Source organism: Vipera berus (genome assembly GCF_964194415.1).
Source record: "Vipera berus genome assembly, chromosome: W".
Taxonomy (NCBI): domain Eukaryota; kingdom Metazoa; phylum Chordata; class Lepidosauria; order Squamata; family Viperidae; genus Vipera; species Vipera berus.
In genome coordinates this window covers 60301089-60319823 of record NC_138210.1, presented here as the reverse complement: position 1 = coordinate 60319823, position 18735 = coordinate 60301089, and the positions used below count along the sequence as shown (strand labels likewise).

At 42.1% G+C, this 18735-nt stretch overlaps 1 protein-coding gene across 3 annotated transcripts in view; it reads right to left on the bottom strand.

Moving 5' to 3' along the window:
- Positions 1–7191: 7191 nt before the first annotated feature.
- The window catches only part of LOC308676110 (protein NDRG2-like), a 48195-nt gene continuing 36651 nt past the window's right edge, over positions 7192–18735 (bottom strand). For 2 of the 3 annotated variants that reach the window (XM_081341838.1, XM_081341840.1), the window contains exons 10-16: positions 18578–18681; positions 15403–15447; positions 12715–12766; positions 12550–12597; positions 12057–12092; positions 10631–10682; positions 7192–9131 (exon numbers count right to left, since the gene is read on the bottom strand). In XM_081341838.1, coding sequence (XP_081197964.1) covers positions 8971–9131; positions 10631–10682; positions 12057–12092; positions 12550–12597; positions 12715–12766; positions 15403–15447; positions 18578–18681 — 498 coding nt within the window. In that variant the 3' untranslated portion in view covers positions 7192–8970. The remainder of the gene's footprint in view (positions 9132–10630; positions 10683–12056; positions 12093–12549; positions 12598–12714; positions 12767–15402; positions 15448–18577; positions 18682–18735) is intronic. The other variant, XM_081341839.1, reaches the window with a different exon arrangement.

The following is an 18735-nucleotide window of genomic DNA, read 5'->3' as shown; positions in this document are numbered from 1 at the left end:
ATTTGGGGCTCAGTTGTAATCAAGCCCCTTTGGAATGGTGTAACCATCTCCTAGATTGTCAAGGCCAAGCTTCAAAATGCTTCTTTGTCCAGAGAAACCTGGAAATAATGCCTAAAGAGGATGGAAAGGTGAAGCGGAGGAAGTTTCATGCCATTGTGCTTTTTTCAATGTCCTATATGAAACTGGCCACCAGATGGTGCTGAGTGAATGGTCAAAGAGGGCAATTCTTGCTTTTTATTCTTTGCAAACCAGCGGAACATTAGAAGGAAATTATGTAAAGGAATTGGGACACGCTTTGTCAGCAGAGAAAATCTTTAAAAAAGAAACAAACAACTGGACCAAATCTGGGGTGGTGAGAAAGCCATAGCAAAGGAAGCCTAAATGTGAAAATAGACCTGACTTGGCCAAGGGAGAGGCAATTAGGCACTGACTCCTTCATCTTACAGCCCACTTGTCCCCCCCCCCAACTATGTGATTTACAGATGAACTGTTTTTAAGGGGGGTCAGAAAGATCCTTAATCCATGCGTTGCATGCTTTCCCTGTTTTTCTCTGTAAAAAAAAATGGATGAGCTCTAGCAACCTTGCTCAATAGTAGTAACTGTGAGAGGGATCTCGGAGTCCTAGTAGACAATCGCTTCAATATGAGCCAGCAGTGTGCTGCAGCTGCCAAAAAAGCCAACACAGTGCTAGGCTGCATTAACAGAGGGATAGAATCAAGATCAAGTGAAGTACTAATACCACTTTACAATGCTTTGGTAAGGCCACACCTGGAATACTGCATCCAGTTTTGGTCACCACGCTGTAAAAAAGATGTCGAGACTCTAGAAAGGGTACAGAGAAGAGCAACAAAGATGATTGGGGGACTGGAGGCTAAAACATATAGGGAACGGTTGCTGGAATTGGGTATGTGTAGTTTAACGAAGAGAAGAGTGAGGGGTGACATGATAGCAGTGTTCCAATATCTCAGGGGCTGCCACAAAGAAGAGCTATTCTCCAAAGCACCTGAAAGCAGGACAAGAAGCAATGGATGGAAACTAGTCAAGGAGAGAAGAAGCAACCTAGAACTAAGGAGAAACTTCCTGACAGTTAGAACAATTAACCAGTGGAACAACCTGCCTCCAGAGGTGGTGAATGCTCCAACACTGGAGGTTTTTAAGAAGAGACTGGCCAGCCATTTGCCTGAAATGGTATAAGGTTTCCTGCCTGAGTAGGGGGTTGGACTAGATGACCTCCAAGGTCCCTTCCAACTTCTTCTTCTTCTTCTTCTTCTTCTTCTTCTTCTTCTTCTTCTTATTATTATTATTATTATTATTATTATTATTATTATTAACATGGGTTGGAGACTCATTGTAGCCTTCCCGAGAGCTAATGCTCCAGTTCTGGAGAATTCTCTGGGATCATTTTTAATTGTATGATTCCTTATTATCAGAGCTCATATTGACTTGAAGGACCATGACTAAAACAGGATTCCCTCAGTTACGGCAGGGGGAACGGGCAGCCTGCTTGGATTGATTCCAGTTATAGTTCCACAGAAGACACCATGGATACCAGCTTTGGAGGTACAGGCTGCTAATGGAGAGAGATCTTCTGTGCCAAAGCTGCTGTTGATCCAGTCACGTTTGAGGCCATGTCTTAGATGTGATTATCCTTGAGAGTAGGGGGCTTTTGGTGAAAGTGGTGGGCTTTTTGATTACTTCCTAGGCTTTGTGTAAAGAGAGAGTAAATTAAGAGAACAAACGGAAATTTAGCCTTACTGCCCCAGCCTGGAATAAAAAAGATTTGGGTTGTATTGGGAGCAATTAAGAGGAGAGGGCTCTGCGTGCCACCTGTGGCACCCGTGCCATAGGTTTGCCACCACGGTCCTATGGTTTAATGTGTCAGGGCATAGCACTAAGTGTGCCTCCTGCTTAACAAGGACTAAGCCAATTAGTGAATAATTCTGCCAATTTTCTTTAAAAAAAAACCCAAAACCTAAGTTTTAGCATCACAAGGGTATGTGGGGAGAAGCTGATGCTCAGTTTCAGTTGCAGACAGTGACATGTAAAGAACTGGGACCAGACACAGGAATAGATTTGGATGGAGATATCAATAGAAACACTGCAGATTATGACAACAGCTTTCTGATACACAACACCAAATCTGAATGAATGGCACAGCAGGCTGTGCACACCCAACTGGATGTCCTTTGGCCACACACTTAATCTATATACTACTAAACTCTAATCCTTGTGTTGTGATTCAGGGTCAGCCTGTGGGTTCGGCAGTTGGGTCAGGCGACTCAGAGGAGGAGGGGGGGTGTTGAAGAGCTTGCTGAGGGGGTTGAAGATCTTGCTGATGAGAGCCCTCAGCCAGGCCCCTCCCACCTGGTCATGACGGAGACCCAGCTGTGTGAGCCTGACAGCGTGGATGAAGATGACCCACAGCTGGCCCTGTTCAAGGACGCCCGACGCAGGAGGCAGTCAATCAGGAGTAAACAGAGGAAGGCAATGGGGCACCTCGGAAGGAGGCAGAGAGAAGCCACGCCCTGAACTGTATAAAAGGGGAATGCGTGGGAGGGCTGGTTTGCTGAAGGCAACCTCTTGATTAGTTCCTGTTTCATAGCTCCTGTTTCATGGTTGGTGTCTTGTTTTGCTGTTTTATCTTAATAAATTTGGCAGGCTTAATTCCAGCCTCTTGCCGTTTGTAAAGGGGTTGTCCCTGCCTTTTCTGCAGGGCCGGTAGCAGGCTGGTACAGAACACCTTGTAACCTTTAACTGGGTGAAATGGTACCCCATAGGACAGAATCTTTTCAAGCAAGGTACCTCAGATGGGCTAATTTACAGAGTGCATCAAAAATCCAGAACACAGATTTAGAATTTGGCAAACTTAGAAAACATTTTATGACATATAAATCATAAAACAGTTTATGACATAATACAAAGTGTCATAAAACATTAACTGCATAACTTTGTTCGATTAACCCAAGGTGGCATTTAATCCACCATTTTGTGTCAATCAGGAGCATCCAGGAAGTCCACAAGGATGGGCAGGAAAATAAACTAATACATCTTCTGCCTTGTGATTCTGTATTTAAGGCATGGCTCCCATGAATCAGGAATTAGAAAACAGCCACCAGAACTACAGGTAGTCCTCGACTTACAACCACAATTGAGCCCAGAATTTATGTTGCTAAGTGAGAAATTTGTTAAGTGAGTTTTGCCCCTTTTTACGACTTTTCTTGCACATTTATTAAGCGAATCACTGCAGTTGTCAAATTGGTAACACCATCGTCAAGTGAATCTGGCTTCCCCAATGACTTTGCTGGTCAGAAGGTTTGCAAAAGAGGGTTACGTGACCCCAGGACACTGCAACCATCCCCAAAGTGAACCAATTGTCAAGCATCTAAATGTAAATCACATGACCATGGGAATGCTGTAACGTCCTAACTGTGAAACTGTCACTTTCTTTCAATGCCCTTGTAACTTTGGACGGTCACTGAACAAACTGTTGTTAAGTCGAGGACTACCTGTAGTCCCATAATGGTCCTTAACTATCCTCCCTGAATTTAGAACAGAATAGAATAGAATAGAGCTGGAAGGGACCTGGGAGGTCTTCTAGTCCAGCCCCCTGCTCAAGCAGGAGGACATATATACCATCTCAGACAGGTGATTGTCCAGTCTCTTTTTAAAAACTTCCAGCGATAGAGCGCCCATGATTTCTGGGGGGGGGGGGTAAGCTGTTCCACTGGTTGACTGTCCTCACTGTTAGGAAGTTTCTCCTTAATTCCAGGTTGCTTCTCTCTTTGATCAGCTTCCAACCATTGTTTCTCATCCTTACCTCCGGTGCTCTGGTGAACAACATGACCTTCTCTTCTTTGTGGCAGTTCCCCTTTTTAAACCTCTCAAAAAAAAAACCCATCGAAGGCAAAACGCAGAGTTGAACTGGCTTGGATCGGGGCACATCTACCGGAGGTGCAATGATGTTTTCCTAGGGAGCGCTCGCCTCCGAGGGGGCTCCCTGACCACCCAAGCCCCGCTCCCCCTCCCAGCGAGGCTGCCAGGTTTCTGCCCGAGGTGCTGCTGTTTGCATACCAAATCTCCGCTCTCCACGCCGCTGCCTTTCTAAACAAAGAGCCTCCCCAGCCCTCTTGAGGAATTGAAGCCGAGACCCAAATTCAGTTTGGAGTGAAAACATCGGGTTGCGGTCACGTGGCCTGGAGTCCGGCCAAGGCCCTTTTGCGGAAACGGGCTGAGAACTCCTGGGTTCCGCCAAGATGGATATTCTTTTTGTTCTCCGAGAATTGACAATAAGAGGCTTTGGTCCTCCTTGGCGGGAAAGGAGGGAGAGAACTTGGCAACGGGCGAGCTGTTTTGATCTTGGGGCTATTTGCTGGCAGAAACTGGCGGGGGGGGGGCGGGGAAGAAGAGAGATTTACACTTTTGGCGCTGGAGAAAAGGTCAACTTTTACTGGACAGAAAGTTCGGGTGGAAAACAGCCTTTGCCTTTACGGGCTTGGAAAAAAAACCACCTCTTCCCTGGTTGCTTTGAGCGAGAGATTTTTCGAGCGGGAGATGGTGCTACAAGTTAGCAAGAGATGATTTGACGCATTTTGCACAGTGGCATCATTTCACACATACACCCTTCCCCCCCCCCGTAAATCTGTAATAAAACCATGTGCAATAAATAAAAAAAAAACATCTTAAAAAACCATCTGTAATAAATTAACCCATTTCTCTGTGTCCCTGTTTGCCGTTTGAAGGGAACTTTTTTATTTTTATGTGGGAGAAGGTTGGGTTTTGTTGTCCTTTTGTCTTTCATTTCTTTTAAAAAATGAAAACCAGGACTGGCCCAGTTTTGCACACAGCATTGCATCTGGTTCAACATGGGATGGAAGAGAGAAGGGGAATAGCAGCAATAGGCGTGCTTGTGTGTGGGTTTGTACGTGTGTTGCAACAGCAGTTGTGTTTGTGTGTGTTGGGGGAACATTGTCTTTGCTGCATCCCTTAAAAATTAAGCTGTTTTTTCCCAGGGGTGTGAGCAGACACAGTTGTGTGCAACTGCTTATTCAGTCAACTTCAAAATCTGGAATCAATGACTTAGCTGGATTTTGTATTTTGCTGTAAAAAATGGCTTGGGTGTTGAACTGAACTTTCCTTTGCAGGTCGAAATGGTATAGTCCAGAGTGTTGCTTTGGTCTAATCTGATCAGATCCTCACATTTCCAGTTTCTCTCGGGGGTTTTTTGGATTTCTATCGTCAGCCTGTTATTTATCAAGACTGATATGAAAATCGGGCAACTGGTCTTTATCCCTCTAATCATACAGGTAGTCCTCAACTTACAATCATTTGTTTAGTGACTGTTCAAAGTTACAATGGCCCTGAAAAAAGTGATTCACAACTAGTCCTCGCCCTTACGACTGTCACAACATCCACATAGACATGTGATCAAAATTCAGGCACCTGGCATGCATTTAGATGGTTTCAGTGTCCCAGGGTCAAAACTGCCATTTGCACCATTCCAGCTGGTTTCCGACAAGCAAAGTCAACGGAAGCTGGAATCACTTAATGATTCAGTTAACAACTGCAGTGATTCACTTAATAACCATGGGGAAAAGTCATAAATTGGGTGTGATTCATTTAACAATTGTTTTGCTTAGCAATGAAAATTCTAGTTCCAATTGAGTCAAGGACTACTTGTATCTTTTTCTTGACCTAAAACCATATGTGCTTCACCTGAAGCTATTAAATTTCTTTTAGGGTGAGAGAATGAAAGTAGATTCTGTACTGTACTCTCTTCCATTTCATTGCTAGTAACAACTGGAGGAAGGTGGAGGGAACAATAAAGAAATGACCAGAAAGCATTAAATATTATCTCCCAGAGCATTATGTCCTAGGGGCTATAAAACAAAATAAACAGCATGAACAAGGCAAGTAGTCTGTAACCTCCACTGATGCATTTGAATAATCATTCAGAGACAGGCAATCTAGTGGCTTCATATAGTTGGCCTCCTGAGTCAGCAGGGCCAGTGGCTAATTGTGACCTAAGAAAGGAAGTAGCTTTGATACAGATAGTAAATACAGACCTCTCCATGAGAACAGCCACTTGGAACATGTTTTGCAAATCTTTCAGGACAGGTTGTGAAATGGAAATTCTAAATGGTACGTAATAAGCAGCGAATAATTTTAGATTTGGCTCACAACCAAAGGAATTTTTTTTTATTGCAGAATCTTGGAGCCAAGACTGCTGTAGCAAAAAGTTAGGGAAGCTGCATCTGTTAGAGTGTCATGATTAGGGCAGTTCAACACTCATCTTTGCTGCCAATTGAGAACATCTTTCAGCCTCAGCTCATCAGCAGTAATGTACCTACTTTCCATACATTATTAAACCTGCATGTGAGTATCCTGTAACTATAAAATATTACCTGCAAGAAAAGGTTAGCCAACTCTTCCTAACATCTCCATGGCCATTAGATTCACATATGTTACGTGATTTGTCTGGTTTTGACTTGGGGTGATGGGTGACTGTAATCACTGTGATTCGTAAACATTTATTTATAGCTTAATGTGTCTCATGAACTCAACCAAATATGGATTAAGCATATAAGAAAACCACAGCTTAAATCTGTGTCTCCAGTTTTAATCCGTAAGGAGCTCCATTATTTGCTTCTCTTTTCTGCTAGACATCTTTCAGTAAACTAAGCATCCTCAATTCTTGTAGGACAGAGAGGTATTTTTTGGAGAGGGGCAGAAGCTACCTCCTCACTTAATCTATAAAAATATTTTCAACTCTTGCCACAGTGACTCCTTCTTGCTTCCCATGGCTCCATTTTGGTGTAGAGTTCACTGAGGAGGCTCAATCTTGCTTATTGTGAATTTCGTGGAGGCATCTGAATTGTCCATTCCTGAAATGCTGAATGCTGTGGAGTCTGGTGCTGTCTGAACCTGGTTTTGTTATTCTAGTCAGGTAGCAAAACTCTGCAAGCAAAGAACCAACTCAGAGAGCATCAAGGACTCCACCGTTCAACCCTAAACTACTTATATTCTCTTCTATTGATACTGAATGCTGATTTGATATCCACCCAGCCAGACTCCTTGTTTCTTTGATTTTTATAGCAGTCTTTGGTGATCTTCCCTGCTGAACAGAAGCTGTTATAGCCTGTGAACTGCATGCGTGGATTATCTATCTATCATAAGAAAAGAAGCAAAAACTGATTCCTCTAGAGATTTTTATTGTTAAGAGTAGGGATTCACCATTGACTGCTCTGGGAAAAATAAAGCAGAGCCCACACATTCTTAAATACAAGGATCCCATTACATGTGGGAGTTAAAACTCCAGCTGGAGTCCTTTTCAAACAATGCCCCTTTTAATAGGCAACTGAGCAATTAACTCCCAGTGCCTGTTCAGGTTAGGGAATAAGTAAGATATCTTCTAGTTGGACCAATACCTTTCTGGTTCCGCTGGAGGCCTTATGGCCCTATTCGGATTGTATACCACTCAAAACCTTATATACTGATACCCCTGCCTTCAACAGCTGGTCCAACGTTAGAGGTCTGACCTCTTAAAACATCATGCATTCCTTATTTTGTGAGATCAACATGGCGAACATCATCTAAGCATTTAGGTCTTTAATACAGCTGGTAACAATCAAAGAACTGATACAGTCAGAATCTGATTACAGAGTTCCTCCTCCATGGCACTACAAGAGCCCTGCTCAAAGCCAACAGCCAGAACCCACTAAATCAGCGCTTGGTGCAAAGAAAAAGAAAAAAAAATCACAGCCAATGACGGTTGGAATCTCCTGCTTTCATCTCCTTATGTGAAACCACAGACGCATTGGCTATTGTCGTTTCTGCCTGGCACAGTTGCAACAGTGCAATCTGTCTCAAGCTTCCCTCTGCCCCCAGCATTTCCCAAAAGGAAAAATCCCACCCTTCCCAGTGCCCCCCATTTCAGTCTTGCCCAGCCTCCCAATGCCCCAGTCGCAGAAAACAGTTGCTGTCTTAGCAGGAACTGTGCATGCACACCACAAAGCAGCTACATCTATGAAAGTGGGAGGGAAGGAGGACAAAGAGGAAACGTAGCCTTTGACCAGGGAAGAGTATATATGCACAGGAGGAGGGTAAGCTATAAAATAAAAGCCAAGAGAGATCATAGAGGAGGGGAAGGGAATGAAGAGTCTAGCTTTATTTTAAAAGGTGAATGAAAACAAAAACACGTCTAAGCCTCAAGGACCATTTAGACGGATGGAATCAGGAGAGATGAGACCAAGCCAGACAAGTACAAAGGAAGAAATGAGTTAGGTGGAGGAACAGCAACTCCCATTTGGGAGCACTAGGTTAGCATGACAGTAGCAAGTCCTTACAGGGGCTGGTGCATCTCACTTGTGAGGTCCTGCTTTTTATTTGTATTTTCCTCCTATGTACACTCCGGAGGGGACAAAAGAGAGCTAGCAAGGCAATGAGATTGCCATCTGGCTACTCCAAGAATATATCGCTCAAAATTTAGTGGGAGGAACAAGGATTAGTTATGATTATACAGGGGGAAAAACAAAACAAAGCCCAATGATAATCCAGATCACCTATATCAAGGAAGCTAAATGTGCAAGAGAATTGGAGGGCAAAGGGAAACATCAGAGAAGATGCTGATTATCTGATAAGTTATCTGATAAGAAAACATGTAGTCTTCCATCCATACCTCTCTAGGTACTGAGGATCACTAAAGATACCAAAGGCTGACAACACTAGTTTTAAGTTACGGGAGACAGGAAGGCAGGGTTGGTAAGGAAGGTGGGTACGATGTGCTGGATTTAAAGGTTGGGGGAGTTAATGTTTGTTTTAAAGAGAGTAAAGTTGCATCCCATCTGGGCCTCCTTGGACTTTTAGTACCGTTAGGGGAGATCGTCACCTGGCCCAGTGGCCGGAGTGCATTGTGGGATAGCAGAAGGAGTCCTGTTCAGAGGAGGGAGGTGGTCTCATCCCCTGGCCCGGAGCTCAGCAGGACACCTCCATGGTGGGGACAGGTGGCTGGGGGGCTCCTGCCTCACTGCTCTGGGACAGGGTGCGAGATCGGGAACGATTCCCGTCCCCCGAGGTGGCGCTGGACAGAGAGGCGGTGCGGGAGCGAGAGAGGCGCGTCATGCAGGACGAGGCCACTGTGGAGAGGAAAAAAGAGGGGGAAGCAAAGTTAGATAAAATGTTTGCCTACTATAAAAGGCTTATCCTCATCCCAACTGCAATTATCAAGACCTTGTTCTGAATTGAGCCAATGATGGAGTGAGTGGCACTTGTGTGAGAAGGAGTGAGCATAGTAAAGAAGACACCAGCAACAATCAGGGAATGATCTAAAATTGCCCAACTCAATTCCTTGCAAATTTGGTGCTCTCTAAGATCTAGAGAACAAGTAAGGGTTGCTTAGAACTTAGAAAAGGAAGCATCTCTCAAGAGAAGCCTGTCTGGTACAAGAGAAAAATCAAGAAGAAAATTTCTAATCTTCCTAGGGTAGAAAGCATGTACACCTTGCAGGTTATTTCAAATATTTTCTACTGACAGCCTGTACATTCTCTTCTTCACAGTTGGCACTTATCCCCATCTTGGCTTGGTCCCAAACGATGGAGTTGCATACCATCAGCTCCTACCTCCCCCAATATTTAACAGAGCCTTAAAAGTATGGAATGCAACAGGTCATTTGCAGACAATTAGTACATCGGCATAAAAAAGGTTAATCAAGTGAGTGGTCTTATTTTGAAATCACACCACAATGCAGGATTGCTGGCAATCCTTGTATAATGGTGTACCAAAGACCATCCCCATTTGGGCACACAACAGAAATCCAAATGAAAGAATGTCTGCTTCTGCTTTCCTACTACCACAGCAAACAATTCAGTGTTCACTAATGGAAGGGAGAGGTTGTGCGTTGGGGAGTGAATTAACCAGAGGAAGGGTGAGCAGACATGTTGGGAGGAGAGAATTATGGGAGATAAGGGAGAAATACCACAGAAGGTACCTGACCCCTGACTCAGTTTCTTGTCCAGTACATAAGCGACTGAGGAGAAACAGGAAAGGATATCCTTAGGCTAAACTGATCCAAGAACTTGTACTTGGAATGAATGTTACACAGTGGCTGTTGTTCAAGGGCTAAGCTGATAGGCTGCTCTACCTGAGCTCTAAATAGCCATGGAAAGAAGGTGGATGTACAAGTGGGGAGGAAAGAGGGGATCGGGGGAGCAGGAGACAAAGAAAAGGAGAACTTCTAAGCAATCTCAATTATCTGGAAACATTATTTTGAGTGCAAAGAACAGCCAAATTGGAGAAGAAATAGGTAGTCCCAGGAATCAAATAACAGAATTATGGTGGGTTCATGTAGTAGCCCAAGTCACAATATCTTCTTTGTCCTAGTTTAGTTTGTAATCTCAGCAACCTTTATTTGTAACCTCACATGTTATGCAAGTTTATACAACTCTGGTTTATTTATTAGACTACATCTAAATAAACTACGACTTGGTGTGCTTTGTGAATGCAGTCTAGGGTACAAAAAAACCTTGTCAGGAATGCCTCTGCTCTTGGCTAGATGAAACACAAGGTTTTGCAGCCCAATAACTTATGAACTTTGGGGGTGCACAATGGGACAGAGGTCCTCAGATCCAATACTTACTGTAACCCATTCCTTGCACAAAATATTTGAATGCCTCTGTCAGTTTCCCAGGCTGAAAGATAGAAAAGGAGCAGAGAAAAACTTTTAAAAAATGCATATATGGAAAGAGACAGAAAAGGGACAGAAAACCCTAAAGGTTCAATTACTTGCTTCCAAACTGCAGCTCACGGAGTACATTTGTGGGGAGAGGACACCAAAGATTAGAAAAACATCTGACATGGAACCCCTTCAAAACTCTTTTTATGAAATTCATTAAAACAAATTCTGATTTCTTCAGACTATGGGAGATGATCTACTGCGACAATTCCACTCCGTTCCCCAAACTCTCAAAAATGTTGGGAGGTAGTCTGTGATATTTTTCCTTTACCTTTGCTGATTTGAAATGCCAAGAATGAGAAGGGAAACGTCATGCAAGTTCTACAGCTACAAAAATCTCTATCTCTTTTCACAAAAGAACAGAAAAACAAAAACAAACCTAGGATCCTGGGGCTTTAGAAGAGGGCTAATCCAGGGCTGAAGATTAGAAGAAACTGTCAAAATACTCTTCTGGATTTCTCTTCTGCTTTTTTAAACTGGACTTCTGACAGATAACTGCAAAACTATCCAGCTCACCTTTCTCATAAAAGATCTGAAACTCCAGATCCAAAAGAAAGGGAGCAAGTGTGCCCTCAGTGGAGAAATATAGCCACTAGCATCATAGTGGTTTCAACTACTTTGCAGAACTTCATTGGAAATCAATCAGCTCAGAACTCCAATGTTGTTGATGTGAGAATGTCTGATGTTTTCAAACTGGCATGGAGTACTTGTTCAGAAATGCCTACAGGTTCCTTGTCTACTTCTCCATTTCAACAAGGCCCTTTTCCCTCTGCAGACATGTTTGCATGACTACATTGGTTGGAACAGAGCAGAGAAGGAAACGTTATTTCCCTAACCAAAAATGAACACCTTGTTTAATGAGATTTTATTTGGTGTGTGTAGAACATCTTAGCAATTACCTACTATTTCTTCCTGTCTCTCAGAAAAGATATTATAAGCTCTAGTGAATTGCAAACTAAGATAAGAACTAGTCAACTATATTTCAGCATACTGCATTGTATGAACTAGCCCTTTGGATTAGTTTATAATTCAATGTTTCTGCATTGATAACAATTCATTTTTCTGTGTACAGACCTCCAACAGAATTTGATTTGTTGATTTGCACAAAGACAGTCTATGGTGTATGGAAAACAGGATTGACTGAATATACTACAAGTCTGCAATCATATGTAAGTATATGACAAATGCAATCATATTAAAACATAAGTTTTGAAATACTCATATAGGAGGAATGATATATTAAGAAAAAAGCACTGCTTTTAAAAATATTTTGAAATGCAAAATTAATTCTATTTCTGAATTTGAGTATCAGGTTATTAGTATATTTTACCTGTGTCAGCTGTGGTTGTCCTCCTGAATCAGCCATCTGCAAGAGAAGAAAGAGAAACCTAAATAAGCACACTTGCTTAAAGAACATGATGATCTGATGATGATGATTGAAAGGTCTGGGAGCTATTCATGTTGGGGAAATGTGTGATAGTATGTGTTTACACAAGACTGTTGACTTGGTCTGCAGCTCCCATTGGATGCCACAGTTAATGGGGAATGCTCATCTTTTGGTAGCTCAAAATTAGTTGGAAAGTTGCTACTTTTTGCTTTCCAAAAAAAAAAATAGAGAAAGAAAAATAATCTATGATGATCAAGGTTAGAAGCACCATAGGCAAAATGGTAACTGAAATAGGCTACCTAGCTTTCACCCCTTTTCGCCAGTTTTACCACGCTACATAATTGCTGGGATGGGAACCCTTCAGGTTAGCTCAATATAATCCTGGACATATTTTTTGCAAGTTGGTATTTGGGTACATCTGAAATGCATAGCTTACCTTGAGGAAAGAGGTCTGGGTGGGATCCAGTTTGGAATTGCACTCCACCTGGAAAGAGAAGAAAGGCAGATAGCATGAATCTAAAATAAATACAAGGTAAGAAATAACACACCTTTGCTTCTAGGTTGTGAAGCTTTTTAAAAAAGAAAGGTCCTCATCACTTACCACAGCATCTTCATGCGGAGCCTGGTCTCCCACCACCAGCATTATAGGACATCTGGAAAGAGGGCAAGAGAAAAGAAAAATGGTAGAAGGTTAGAACTGGAGGCCAAATTACTGTAAATTGCTTGCAGTAATGCATTTTGGACCTACAAATTTAGGAACTGACTTCAAGTTAATGTAAAAGAGCATAAACAGTTTAATCACAGAGGAGATAGCAATGAAAATGTCAACACACATACACAAAAAAACCCCCAAGAACAAACTAACTTTTTTGTTTCTAAGCGTGTGGGAATTATAGGGCAAGAGATTTGGTAGATTAATACCAGGTAGGTTGGGCTAATATTAAAAAAAATATGAAGGGAGGGACCGAAGAGTAAAACAGCATTCCTACAAAAACTGAGCTTAGTTACCGAGTTAACCATTTTTAGAACATAGAATACCTTGATTCAAAAACCAATGAAAAGAGCCAGGTTAGTACATCGTGTCAGACCACACAAAACTAAGATTTGAAGGCAAAGCCAATGTATCTTGCAGTTCCCCTTTTAGTAACCTAGTTAAGCCTGCTGTGTCAGCACACCCAGAATCTATGGACGGTAAGGGGCTAAAGGTGACTTGCTGGAGTTATGGTTCAGACCAATGGGGCTGCTGCTGTGCAAGAATTAAAGTAGGTGCTGAAGACTAGTTGTTTTCCTTTGCCTACACACACACACACACACACACACACACACACACACACACACACACAGAGTAGGCTGATCTATTCTCTCCCTCCCATTGTTTACTTCTCCTTATCTCTCTTTCTAGTGACGAACATTTCTCTTGTGCCAGAATGGAGAGTCATGGGGAACATTGGCGGTTAATATAAAATGAGATAACGTGAGATAAACAAGAGATGAAAAAGAGCATGCCTTGTGCGCTACGCAGTGCTTTTTTTCTCATAGAACGCTCAGAACGGAGTTCCGGCACCTTTTTTGAATGGAACCTTGTAGGGTAGGCAAGGCAGGTTGTATGACATGTGTGAGTTCCGGCACCTTTTTCTTTTACAAAAAAAGCACTGGCGCTACGTATTTGTATTTCCCCATCTATTTCTGTCGAAGGGTGCCTTTGACTCCCCTCCCATCGACTGGCCATGTTCAGGCAATAATTTGATTTGCTTAACCATGGTTTAAAACCCCCAAATCTGGGTTCATGAACCACACTAAGTCATAAATAAGGAAAGTAGGTTTGGGCTTATTTGTAGTGTGAGCCCAGCTAGTTTAGCATAGCTGAAAAAACAGATGCTGGAAGAATCTCAAACAGGACATGGGGACAGTGTTGTAGCAAGATATTCTCAGGATTGGTTCTTCTCTTGCAGTTGGAAGACCCTCAAAGAAAAGCCCCCAAACCTCTCTTAATTTAGGGAGTAGGCAATCCACAGATTGCACGTTTTAAACCAATTTGTGTGGCCCCAAAGGATGCACCCATGAATTGCTGTAGAATTTTTGGCAGGCACATCAATCATGTTAGTCAGATGCTCTTTCTTTGCCAAAGACTGCCTCTGAAAGTTGAAGCAGACATTCTGTGGGTCCAAGTTCCAACATGAACAAGCGAGGGGCTGTTTAGAAATCCCCCTTCTTTTAAATCACACAGTCAAAGACAAACGAGCCAGGCTTGTTTAAGTATAGTGAAGTGGTTTTTCTGCTGAATTTCTGTGGTTGCTTTGACAGAGAGAAAAAAATTACTGTATTTTGCTGTTTCTCCTTACTCCACTTCTGGCCTCTTCTGTGTAGGACTTACCTATAATAATACAGGAGCGGCAAAATTAATTTTCCCTTAGAGCAAAAATATAGAAACAGGAGGCCCAACTCCCTCCTGAATTTGGCAGAAGAATTGAGTCCCACATGGATCAAAGGACTCTTTTGCATTCTACCAAAGTTGCTGGCATGAACACCTGAACAGATGTCTTGCTGAGTTTATATAAATTCTGGATTTGGGCGCTGTACAAACAGAAATGAAATAGCTCTTTCCTTTAGCACTCCTTGGGGATTTCTTTGTCTATACAGACATTTTATCATCCAGAAACCTAGTAGGTGGCAGGTAGGAATAGCACAGGGGAACTGAATATTTGGACTTTAACAGCAGCAACATCAGTGGCAGACAAAGAATGGTAATTTTTCAGTCCAGCCTTGAAGCAGGGACCCGTGGAAAGGAAAAAGAAGTCACCACAGTTCTTATATTTAGATCTAACATACGACATGTCTTTTTTTAGTCCCTCAACACACTCTTTGAGCTAGCAATGTGACTTCTGTCTCCCTCTTGCCACTTCTAAAAATTATTCACACGGTAACACCTTTTATTTTGGATTAATTAATTATGCAAGCAAGTCTCTGAGGCTTCAGAATGAGGAGCAAAGAAGATAAGAAAAAAATAGAGAAGTTCACTCTGCTACGCGGCACTCGGGATTTGACCCGCCAAACTGCCGACCTTCTGATCGACAAGCTCAGCATCCTAACCCACTGTCAAACTGTTAAATATGTACAATTTCACGCCTTTGCTAAGTTTTCCCTTTTAATAATTTAGCGTTAAGAATTCAAAGTTAATTACATGTGAGCTCTGTCAGAAATGTTAGTGGCAGCTTTGGAAGATATATGCATAGAAGAAATAAATGAGCTTAAGAAAATGCAGAAAGGTTAAAGATTGGTTGATACTCACTTGAATGTGATATCCCCTCCACGCTCCAAGCTTAAATCTCTGCGGCTGTAAAGAAAAAGGAAGGGAATTGTAAATCACTGCTTCAGGGTCCTTAAGGTAGCTAAATATCTGTGGGGCTTCTCAGTCAACCAGGTCATGGTTGTCCGAAAGGTGCTTTTTCAAGAGGCAACTGGACTTTCTTGTTTTTCTTTGAAAACATTTTGCTTCTCATCCAAGAAGCTTCTTCAGCTCTGACTGGATGGTGGGGAATGGAAGGATTTATATTCTTTGCAGAGAGCTGGTCATTTGCATTCTTTTAGAGTTGTTGAGGCCACTTGGAGGTTTATCTCTGTCCTCAAGGTCACCTGAGTAATGCAAATGGGTGTGACGCCTTCTTGGAATTGCTGAAAGGACTGTTTTGTACACTGGAGATAGATGATGTTGTATCCTGCCCCCTCTATTGAGAGACTCTCTAAAACACGGGTGTCAAATTCGCCGCGTCACATGAACATGTCATGACGTATCGCGACCCTTTTTGCATTGCCGGAGCTGGGGTGGGTGCAGCCTCTGTACGATGCAACCAGCCCATGGGCTGGCAGTTTGACACCCCTGGTCTAAAAGAATGCAAATGCAAGGAATATAAATCCTTCCATTCCCCACCATCCAGTCAGAGCTGAAGAAGCTTCTTGGATGACAAGCAAAATGTCTTCAAAGGAAAACAAGAAAGTCCAGTTGCCTCTTGAAAAAGCACCTTTGGAACCTTAGGGTAGCTCTTTTCATGCCAATCACTCGGTCCCTCTCTTCCATTTTCTCCACAAATATGGGAACATATAAAACTGATGGCAGAAAAAGACATAGTGGTCCATCAAGTTTGCGTTTTGAGGTTGTTTGTTTTCTTTTTAAATAATTTATTATTTTTTTAATTATTATTTTTATAGTTTTTAATTTTTGTCAGATGATGGACATGTGTTTATCGCAAGCATTTTTAAACTCAGTTATTGATGACTGACCCACTATCTCCGCTGGAAGTTGAATCCAAGCTTCCACTACTTTCTGTGAAGTAATACTTTTAACATTACTTTTGAACTTCCCTGTCAGTTTGAGGTTAAAAAGGTAAAGTAAAGGTCCCCCGCACATGCATGCTAGTCGTTTCCAACTCTAGGGGCTGGTGCTCAGCTCCATTTCAAACCCGAAGAGCCAGCGCTTGTCTGAGGACGTCTCCGTGGTCATGTGGCCGGCATGACTAGACGCCAAAGGCGCACGGAACACTGTTACCTTCCCACCGAGTGGTCCCTATTTTTCTACTTGCATTTTTACGTGCTTTTGAACTGCTAGGTTGGCAAAAGCTGGGACGAGTAACAGGCGTTCACTCTGTTACGCGGTACTCGGGATTCGACCTGCCAAACTGCCGACCATCTGATCGACAAGCTCAGCATCCTAACCCACTGAGCCACCGCGTCCCTTCAGTTTGAGGTTATGCCCCTGTATTCTTGATTTTTGCTTAATATTGAAAATACTGCCTTCTAGAACCTTATTGATACCCTTAGTATATTTAAAGGCTTCAATCATGTCACCCCTTTTCCTTCTGTCCTCCAGACTGTAAATATTCAGTTCCTCTAATCCAGGGGTATCAAACTGCTGGCCCATGGGCTGGATGTGTCATGTCAAAACCGTGCCCAACTCATTGCCAATGGAAAAAAAGTTGTGATACGTTGCGACACGTCACGTGACATTACAAGTTTGACACCCCTGCTCTAATATCTCTTGATATGTTTTGTCCTTCAGACCTTGCACCATTTTTGTTGCTCATCTCTGGACTTGCTTATCTTATCAATATATTTTTTAAGTGAGGTCTCTAGAATTGGACATATTATTCCAAATGGGGTCTGACTACAGCCCTATATAGCAGGACTAGAACCTTCTTTTTCCTGCTGGTGATCCCACTAGCTAGCAATGCATCCCAGAATTTTGTTTGCCTTCACAACTGTCTGGCCACACTGTTCATTTTGAAGTCACTTGCTATGAGCACACCTAAACATCTCAAGACCTGTCTTTCTATATGCATTCCCGGATTATTTCTAATATTTTTGTTGATGTTCTCTATATAACTGCAACCGCAAGATAACCTAATTTGATAAATAAAACCTCCAGCCTTCAGAATGAAAGTTTTTTAGTGTCACAGACATGTGGAGAAAACAGGCCTATCAGATTTTGATTACAACTATCATGGTAACAGCTAGATGGTAGCACAGAATATGCCTTCTGAATATCTTTGCTGCCATTTAGTGTTTGTCTGGAGTTTTCCAGACAAGTCTGGTAGCTCTAGAAAAGCATCTTCAGAATCCTAGTGCATATCAAAAATGTAATGTCCAGTGATTTATGTATTTATGTATTACAGTGTTTTTCAAACTTGGCAACTTCACGATGTAAAGACTTCAACTTTCATTTGCCAGCATTCTGGTGCTTCTGGGAGTTGGAGTTCATACATCATAAAAACGCCAAGTTTGGAAAACTGTGAACTATTCTGCATTATTATTATTAATAATAAATACTAGTTTACAATTGTTTTTATAATATTATACGGGATGACTTCCATAAGATAAAAATCAAATATAAATACTTAAGTCATCTGCCTTTCAAGCTTAATAATTAATTCACCAATTTACATTATGGCATTTCAATAGATTGCTCAAATCTCCAGGGCCCAGTTTTTCCAAGATTCTAAAGAGAGCAGAGGCTAAATTTATGACTGAGTCGTATGAAAATTGCCTATTAGAATGGCAATTCCTAAGATGGAAATTTTGAAGAGACCTGGAAAAGTCAATTAATGAAATAATTACAGAACCTTGTAAGTCTTTAAAAAACCCCTAAGCCTCAGCTTCATTTGAAGCAGGAGGCTTTCTCAGGCCTAGGTAAAAAAATCTATGTGTCTGTGACTGGCTACTTTAGATTGTGTAATTGCTGAAGTATCTTTGTGAAAAGTACATTGTTCTCAAACACTGATCTAGGTCTAACCCCATAGGCTGGCAATCAAGAGGAAAATGTTTGAAAATTTTATGTTTAGTTGGGTCTTTTGTTTGGACATCCTTCTTTCCATTGTGTCTTAGCTTGTTTTCTACCTGTAGGACTATTCTGGCAGCTATTCTGAGAGCTTAACCTGGACTCAGCCATGCCCAGTCCTCCCTGTCCCCACAACCTGTTATAACTGCTCCAGTAGAGTTGAATGTTGGGTAAATTTGTAGCATGACTCAGGATATCCCGCTGTTGTTGCACCAACTCAGTGTTCTTGGAAAGTTCCTCCTGTGGAAGAAGAGGAGTGTTACTCCTGTAACTTAATCTCACCGCTACTCCATT